This window comes from Plecotus auritus, assembly GCF_963455305.1.
Source record: "Plecotus auritus genome assembly, chromosome: 3".
Classification (NCBI taxonomy): Eukaryota; Metazoa; Chordata; class Mammalia; order Chiroptera; family Vespertilionidae; genus Plecotus; species Plecotus auritus.
Genome location: NC_137772.1, coordinates 111,907,862 through 111,917,788, shown reverse-complemented (window position 1 = coordinate 111,917,788; position 9,927 = coordinate 111,907,862). Strand labels below are relative to the sequence as shown.

Below are 9,927 nucleotides of genomic sequence, written 5' to 3'. Positions count from 1 at the left end.
AAAACCTTTATAATATCTAAAAGTAAAATATAGTTATTAATTTTTATTTGATAAAGCTTTCCATGCGATTTCAAGTATCAATCGGTTAAATTTCAAAAATATTTCCTTTAAGAAGAGAGAACAAATTTCCTGTATTACTCCGGGCCCTTGGAGCTTTCCAAGAATCATCTCTGTTAAAGCCTTGAAATTTTAACATAGAAAAATACGATCAAATATATATATATATCCATATATGATTTAAAGATTATAATACTTTTTAGAGTTATTTTAAGATACCAATTAGATTTTAAACTAGTTTTTGCATAGAAAAATTTTGGTTGGGATCACATAATTAATCCTCTTTTTTAATTAGACCAATAAACAATTTATTTTTAATTCCTAATCATTTTCAGAGAAAACACATTTTTTTTCTCAAAAATAAGTTCTTATACTTTATTTATTTTTTAAAAAATAAATCTTTATTCAGATTATTACAATTGTTTCTCCTTTTTCCCCCCATAGCTCCCCTCCACCCGGTTCCCACCCCACCTTCTGCTCTTACCTCCCCCACACTGTCCTCATCCATAGGTGTATGATTTTTGTCCAGTCTCTTCCTGAACCCCCCATACCCCTTTCCCCCTGAGAATTATCAGTCCACTCCCTTTCTATGCCCCTGATTCTATTATATTCACCAGTTTATTCTGTTCCTCAGGTTTTTAATTCACTTGATTTTTAGGTTCACTTGTTGATAGATATGTATTTGTTGTTCATAATTTTTATCTTTACTTTTTTCTTCTTCCTCTTCTTTAAGAATACCTTTCAGCATTTCATATAATACTGGTTTGGTGGTGATGAACTCCTTTAGCTTTTTCTTATCTGTGAAGCTCTTTATCTGCCCTTCAATTCTGAATGATAGCTTTGCTGGGTAGAGTAATCTTGGTTGTAGGTTCTTGCTATTCATCACTTTGAAAATTTCTTGCCACTCCCGTCTGGCCTGCATAGTTTCTGTTGAGAATCAGCTGACAATCGTACGGGTGCTCCCTTGTAGGTAATTAACTGTTTTTCTCTTGCTGCTTTTAAGATTCTTTGTCTTTTGCTCTTGGCATTTTAATTATGATGTGTCTTGGTGTGATCCTCTTTGGATTCCTTTTGTTTGGGGTTCTGTGTGCTTCCTGGACTTGTAAGTCTATTTCTTTCACCAGGTGGGGGAAGTTTTCGGTCATTATTTCTTCAAATAGGTTTTCAGTATCTTGCTCTCTCTCTTCTGGCACCCCCATAATTCGGATGTTGGCACGCTTGAAGTTGTCCCAGAGGCTTCTTACACTATCTTCAACTTTTTGGATTTTTTTTTCTTTTTGCTTTTTCGGTTGAGTGTTTTTTGCTTCTTTGTATTTCAATTCTTTGACTTGATTCTTGTGTTCCTCTAGTCTGTCGTTGGGTCTCTGTATAATATTTTTTATTTTAGTCAGTGTATGTTTAATTTCTAGTTGGTCCTTTTTCATATCTTCGAGGGTCTCGTTATATTTATCGGCCTTTTCTAGAATATTCTTGAAAAAGTTCTTATACTTTAGACATTTAATTACCACAGCTATATAATTTCTTCCAATTTAATTTGCACTTTGAACTTTTAAAGCTGGCAAGTCAAACATTTAGCAGTTCCTAGATTAATAACAACATCCTGCTTGCTTCGGGGGAAGTTTCAGCAACAGATCTGGCCGAATTTCTTTTCATGCTTAAAAGATAGACAGATCTTAAATTTTTTTCTTTCTTTTTCGCTTTCCGAAGTAATAACTAGCACCCAATTTGGCCAAGATTTGCATTTCCCTGCGAGTTCTTTTGTAATTTTTAAACGAAACCTTAAATAATCTCATTGCGGGAGAGCGGATAGCCTTGCCCTCCCCTGCCACCTTTGAATTTCTCCGCACCAGAGGCGGTTTCAGCAGTGGAGTTTCATTTCTTTTCTTTTCTTTTTTCTACAGCCACCAGTGGTTTTAAAGTTTAATAATATAAAATGTTACAATATTACAGCAATAATGTGGAACAATAGAAGCCCTTAAACACTAATGGTGGGAGTATAAAATGGTACAAGCACTTTATTTTTTGTTGTTAATCCTCACCCAAGGACATTTTTTCATTGATTTTTCAGAGAGTGGAAGGGAGGGAGACAAATAGAAACATCAATGTGAGACACATTGATTGATTGGTTGCCAACCACACCCACCCCAAACAGGGCCAGGAATTGAGCCTGCAACCTCAGTACGTGCCCTAGACCAGAATGGAACCCTGGACGCTTCATTTCACAGGCCGAGGCTCTATCCACTGAGCCAAATGGACTAGTCTGTACAAGCACTTCATTCATTCATTCATTTACTTAATAACAGCTTTACTGAGATATAATTCACATACTATAAACTCCACCCTTTAAAATGTACAATTCAGTGGTTTTTATTATATTTAGAGTTGTACAATCTAACAATTACCACTATCTAATTTTAGGATCTTTCCTTTTTCTTTCTTTTTAAACAGACATGCTCAGCCCTAGCTGGTTTGGCTCAGTGGATAGAGCTTGGGCTCGGGGACTGAAAGGTCTAATAGGGTTAGATTCTACCTCAGTTTGCAGGCTCTTACCCAGCCCCGTCAGGACACTTGCAGTAAGCAACCAATCAATGTGTTTCTCTCACATCGATAATTCTGTCTTTCACTCTCTAAAAATCAATGGAAAAATATCCCTGGGTGAGGATTAAACAAATAAACAAAAAAACCAAGAAAGTGGGTAATCTGGTCACAAGGTCGTATCTCCAAAATACATGCAAGCTGCTCTTCCTCTGAAGCTGCTTCCTCCTGCTGTCTGCCCCTGGGCAAGGGAGGGGCCGTCAGGGGATCAGTACTGAATGTTCTTGGAGCATCTCCTGGAAGGCCTGTGGGGATGGTGCCTCCGCATTCTGGAAGTTGACCGGGGCTCTGCTGTACAGGCTGAAGCATTTCAGCTCCAACCAGATGAACCCGAAGTGGTCCTCATCAAACAGGATGAAGACTCCAGGGATGCGCCGGGGGTTGGCAAAGCCATAGATGGCAACAATGCCCATGCCATAGAAACACATCCTGCAGGTTCGGGGGTAGTTCTGGTTACTTGATCTCACGCCCGCAGGCAGAACAAACTGGACAGGCTGCTCCTCCAAAGCTGCAGCCCCGGACTCCCTGACACTGGGCTGGTCAGGGCTCTGCCAGCCAAGGCCCTCGCCGTCCTCAGTCCTGTCTTCTTGCTGCTGCTGCTGCTGCTGCTCCTGAATAACCTGCTCATGAACCTCCTGGACGATGCGAGAGAGCTCGTTGAAGTTGCGGAAGATCTCAACATCGGGCAGCTGGATGTGGTGCATGAGGTCGATCTTTATCAGCTGCTGCCTGGCAGGGACCTTGAGGTCACCCGTGATCTTCGTGACCCTGGCATGCTTCCCATGGAAGCTGAGCATGGCAATCTCTAGGCCGTGGGCATCATGGGTGCCTTTGAAGAGGCCTGGCCTGATGAGGTCTTCCGGGTGGCTCGGCGGAAGGTGGATGCGACGGTAGGTCAGGCAGTTGTCATACCGCTGGTAGATGAACTTCATCAGGATGAACTGCAGCCTGTCCTCCTGGAAAATGTCCTCCAGCGTCTGCTCCCATTCTTTCCTCAGCCACGTTCCTAAATCCTCTCGGCTCCAACCAGATATCCCGTGGTAGTCCAACTGATTGCACTTGGTGGAGAACCTGTCCTTCTGAATCTGCATGTGGCAGCTGTGGGGCCCTCTGCGGCCGTACATGCACTCCACCGTGGTCGATTTCCTCTCTGTCAGGCGAATTCTAAACGCGGGCCTGAATTGCATTGGGTCATCCATATGGGGGTCATGGGGAGGCAGGTACATCTAACCAATAATGTGTAAGCCGTCCACCACTACATTCAGCAGTCCTCCATAGAGCCCATTATCTGGCTGCCACAATCCCAAAATGTGTCTGCATGGGTGGAGCAGTTTCGCATAGACTTCCCGACAAGACATACTCATCATCTCCAGGTTCTGCAAGTTTACACAAATGCCATACTCCTCCTGGCAGCGCCGTCTCCAGATGCTGTCAGTGCGCAGGATATGGTGGAATTTGGTGCAGACCTGGGCCAGGCTGGGCAGGTCGGTGCCAGGGATTGAGGCAAAGGTCTCCATCAGCAGTTCGGAAGGCAGGTCCTGCAGCGAGCAGCGCGGGGGTCGCGTGGGCGACATTGGCTCGCGATCCCTCCATTCCCCGCACAGTGCCATGCTGTGGCGTCCTCCTCGACATGTTCCTCTTCTGGGGCCAGGACCAGGGCCAGGGCTGGCTTGCTGTCGGCTGCCGCAGTCTCAGCTGGGCTCCAGCGCTGCCAGAGACACCGGCATCCCCGCAAAAGGCCTATGCCACAGAGGCAAGCGCACTCCTTCTCCATGCCTGTCCGAGTAACAGCCAACCTGGAGTTTCATTTCTTATTACAGATTTTAAATTCCAAATACCAATTAAGATTTTAATTTGAATAAGAAACCATATTATTTTATAACCTAATTCTTCCCCATTAGCCTGGCTGAAAAAGACGTTCCCACCCTACTTACAGATGGTGACTCTGCAGTTAGTCCGTGGGCTTTGCATGCGGTGAACCTCCCTCACCTTTTTCTTGGTGAATTTTTTCCACACCTTTCCTTGGTGTATTTTTTCCTTTCCTTTGCTCTTAGTCTAAAAATATCATCTCCTCCAGAAGTCCCACGTTCAGGCGCCAGATGTGGGAACCCCTTTCACGTCCCGCGTGGTTCAGGGTTCCGGTTCAGGGTTCGGGTTCTGGAGAAGGCCGCACACAAATGAAAAGAGACTTGGAAAAGTATTAACTTGGGAGTATTGGGGGCCAGGCGGGAGTCCACCTCTAGTGGGAAGACTACCCTTTGCTCTGGCCTTGCAATCCCTTTTATTGAGACTATGGGATATGCCCATAACCTTTAGGCAGGAAATTCCAATAACAGAAATTTACATAGGAGAAACAGAGGTGGAGGCTGCTTCAGCTAACAATGTTTCAACTAAACAGTGAGTGATTAAAACAATTAAGGTTGTTGACCAGCCTTCCCGGTTTCCTGTCCACATCTTTCTATTAGTGGGACAATGATAGGTTTCCGGCAGGTATATGAGCCTTATGAAAATATATCTGAAGTGTTTAACCAACTTTCTTCCAAAAACACCAACTCATTGAGACAGAATTATAAATGTAACCAGTATCCAAGTCAGTTCTCAGCTCTTTGAACACGATTTCCCATTGTTTCAACACTGCCCTTAAGATACTAAGTTTCTACAAACATCTATTCCTAGTGTTTCAAGCACATTCCTAAACATTTCCCTGGTGTGTCATTTTGAGATCTGAGAGTTTTAACATTTTCATACAATTAAGTGAGCTCTATTAATATGAATTCTGTGGAATTTAACCAACTTTCCTCCCAAAACACCAACTAATTGAGACTGAATTATAAATGTAACCAGTATCCAACTCTCTTCTAAGCTCTTTAAACATGATTTTTCAGGGATTAAACACTACCCTGGAGATATTAAGTTTCTATGAACATGTATTCCTAGTGTTTCAAGCACATTTCTAACCATTTCCCTTGTCTTTCATTTTGAGATCTGAGAGTTTTAAACATTTTCACACAGGTATCTGACCTCTATGAACATGAATTCTTAAGTATTTAAACAACTTTCTTCCAAAAACGCCAACTCATGAGGTAAATGGAAACACTATACTACTCGGTAAATAGCTCTTTGAACACATTCTCCGTGATTAAACACTGTCCTACAGGTATTAATGCTCTCTGAATATGTATTCCTAGTGTTTCAATCACAGTCCTAAACATTTCCCAGGTCTGTCATTTTGAGAGGTGAGAGTTTAAATATTTTCATACAGGTATCTGAGCCTTATGAAAATATATTTGAAGTGTTTAACCAACTTTCTTCCAAAAACACCAACTCATTGAGACAGAATTATTAATTTAACCAGTATCCAACTCAGTTCTCAGCTCTTTCAATATGATTTCCCATTGTTTCAACACTGCCCTTAAGATATTAACTTTCTACAAACATGTATTCCTAGTGTTTCAAGCACATTCCTAAACATTTCCCTGGTCTGTCATTTTGAGATCTGAGTTTTAAACATATTCATACAGATATCTGACCCCTATGAAAATGAATTTTTAAGTGTTTAACCTACTTTCTTCCAAAACGCTAACTCATAGAGACTGAATTATCCATGTAACCAGTATCCAACTAAATTTTCAGCTCTTTGAACACGAATTCCCAGTGATTAAACACTGCCCTACAGATATCAAGGCTCTATGAACATGTATTCCAGGTGTTTTAAGCACATTCCTAAACATTTCCCTGGTGTGTCATTTTGAGATCTGAGAGTTTTAACATTTTCATACAATTAAGTGAGCTCTATTAATATGAATTCTGTGGGATTTAACCAACTTTCCTCCCAAAACACCAACTAATTGAGACTGAATTATAAATGTAACCAGTATCCAACTCAGTTCTCAGCTCTTTGAACACGATTTCCCAATGATTAAACACTGCCTGATAGATATTAAGGTTCTACGACCATGTATTCCTAGTGTTTCAAGCACAGTTCTAAACATTTCTCTGGTCTTTCATTTTGAGGTCTGAAAGTTTTAAACATTTTCATACAGGTATCTGACCTCTATGAACATGAATTCTTAAGTATTTAAACAACTTTCTTCCAAAAACGCCAACTCATGAGGTAAATGGAAACACTATACTACTCAGTAAACAGCTCTTTGAACACATTCTCCGTGATTAAACACTGTCCTACAGGTATTAATGCTCTCTGAATATGTATTCCTAGTGTTTCAAGCACATTCCTAAACATTTCCCAGGTCTGTCATTTTGAGAGGTGAGAGTTTAAATATTTTCATACAGGTATCTGAGCCTTATGAAAATATATTTGAAGTGTTTAACCAACTTTCTTCCAAAAACGCTAACTCATAGAGACTGAATTATCCATGTAACCAGTATCCAACTACATTTTCAGCTCTTTGAACACGAATTTCCAGTTATTAAACACTGCCCTACAGATATCAAGGCTCTATGAACATATATTCCTAGTGTTTCAAGCACATTCCTAAATATTTCCCTAGTCTATCATTGTGAATTCTCAGTGTTTGATTCACTTTTGTCCAGTGTTTCAAGCACATTCTTTGGAATTACAAGTGTTTAAACAGCGTTTTCACATATATATAGCAGCTCTTTAAATGTGAATTATTACTATTTTAAACACTATCCTACTTTTCACACCTCTTTGAATACAAATTCTCAGTATTTCAACACTACACTAGAGATATTAAGGTTCTACAAACATATTCCATGTGTTTCAGACACATTCCTAAATATTTCTGTGGTCTGTCATTTTAAAATCTGAGAGTTTTAACATTTTCATACAGGTATCTCAGCCCTATAAAAATGAATTTTTAACTATTTAACCAACTTTCTTCCCAAAACGCCAACTCATCGAGACTGAATTATAAATGTAACCAGTATCCAAGTCAGTTCTCAGCTCTTTGAACACAATTTCCCAGTGATTAAACACTGCCCTAGAGATATCAAGTTTTTGTGAACTTGTATTCCTAGTGTTTTAAGCACATTCCTGAACATTTCCATAGTCCATTATTGTGAGTTTTAGAGTTTTAAACACTTTCCTACAGTTATCTGAGCTCTATGAACATGAATTCTGAAGGGTTTAACCAACTTTCTTCCAAAAACACCAACTCATTGAGACAGAATTATAAATTTAACCAGTATCCAACTCAGTTCTCAGCTCTTTGAATACTATTTCTCATATTTTCAACACTGCCCTAGAGATATTAAATTTCTACAAACATGTATTCCTAGTGTTTCAAGCACATTCCTAAATATTTCCCTAGTCTATCACTGTGAATTCTCAGTGTTTCATTCAGTTTTGTCCAGTGTTTCAAGCACCTTCATTGTGAATTGCAAGTGTTTAAACAGTGTTTTTACATACATAGCAGCTCTTTAAACGTGAATTATTACTATTTTAAACACTATCCTACCTTTCACAGCTCTTTGAATACAAATTCTCAGTATTTCAACACTGCACTAGAGATATAAAGGTTCTACAAACGTATTTCAAGTGTTTCAAACACATTCCTAAACATTTCCCTGGTCTGTCATTTTGAAATCTGAGAGTTCTAACATTTCCATACAGGTATCTGAGCCTTATGAAAATTCATTTCTAAGTGTTTAACCAACTTTTTTCCCAAAATGCCAACTCAGTGAGAGTGAATTATAAATGTAACCAGTATCCAAGTCAGTTCTCAGCTCTTTGAACGCGATTTCCCAGTGATTAAAGACTGCCCTACAGATGTTAAAGCTCTATGAACATGTATTCCTTGTGTTTTAAGCACATTCCTAAACATTTCCATGGTCTATTATTGTGAGTTCTGGAGTTTTAAACACTTTCCTACAATTATCTGAGCTCTGTGAACATGAATTCTGAAGGGTTTAACCAACTTTCTTCCAAAAACGCCAACTCATTGAACAGAATTATAAATTTAACTGGTATCCAAGTCAGTTCTCAGCTCTTTGAATATGATTTCCCATTGTTTCAACACTGCAGTTAATATATTAAGTTTCTACAAACATGTATTCCTAGTGTTTCAAGCTAATTCCAAAACATTTCCTTGGTCTGTCATTTTGAGATCTGAGAGTTTTAAACATTTTCACACAGGTACCTGACCCCTATGAAAATGAATTTTTAAATGTTTAACCAACTTTCTTCCAAAAACGCCAACTCATTGAGACAGAATTATAAATATAACCAGTATCCAACTCTCTTCTCAGCTCTTTAAATATGATTTCCCATTGTTTCAACACTTCCGTTAATATATTAAGTTTCTACAAACATGTATTCCTAATGTTTCCAACACATTCCTAAACATTTCCCTGGTCTCTCATTTTGAGATCTGAGATCAGTTTTATACATTTTCACACAGGTATCTGATCCCTATGAAAATGAATTTTTAAGTGTTTAACAAACTTTCTTCCAAAAATGCCAACTCATTGAGTCTGAATTATAGATGTAACCAGAATCCAATTCAGTTTCCAACTCTTTGAACACGATTTCCCAGTGATTAAAGACTGCCCTACAGATATTAAGGCTCTATGAACATGTATTCCTTGTGTTTCAAGCACATTCCTAAATATTTCCCTGGTCTATCATTGTGAGTTCTGAGTTTTAAGCACTTTCATACAGTTATCTGATCTCTATGAATATGAAATCTGCTGGGTTTAACAAAATTTCTTCTAAAAACTCCAACTCCTTGAAACAAAATTATAAATGTAATCAGTATCCAACTTAGTTCACAGCTCTTTGAACATGATTTCCCAGTGATTAAACACTGCCTTAGAGATATTAAGGCTCTATGAACAAGTATTCCTATTGTTTGAAACACATTCCAAAAATTTTACCAGGTGTATCATTTGAGTTCTGAGTGTTTTAAACACTTTCATACAGATGTACAACAACAATACCCAGGGAACAGCTGTGAACCCAGGAAAACTGGTCCCAAGCAGTGTGATCACACGTATTCAGAGGAGCTCTTCACCCTCCTACGGAAAGGTCAGATTTTGCATAGCAAAAGGAGAGAGAGAACTACATAACCAGACACCTGGAGATGAGATATCATGGGGAGACAAAGAAACAGCCCACATATGAAAGAAAACAAGGAATCACCAGAAAAGTAAGTAAACGAAAAGGAGGCAAGCAACCTGTCAGAGAAAGAATTCAGAGAAATGGTCATAACATGACTGAAAAGAATGAAAGATAAATTCAACAATATGTGTAAGAACCAAAGGAAATAAAGAAGAACCAAGAAGAAATGAAAA

The 9,927-nt window shown here is 39.2% G+C and overlaps 1 protein-coding gene across 1 annotated transcript; it reads right to left on the bottom strand.

The window, feature by feature from the left end:
• Nucleotides 1–2,852: 2,852 nt before the first annotated feature.
• LOC308244124 (F-box only protein 31-like) lies at nt 2,853–4,426 on the bottom strand (the record flags this gene model as incomplete). Its single annotated transcript, XM_080660146.1, is given in 3 exon segments — nt 2,853–3,878; nt 3,882–4,229; nt 4,232–4,426. Coding segments are annotated over 3 exon segments (1,569 nt in total).
• Between the last annotated feature and the right edge of the window lie 5,501 nt (nt 4,427–9,927).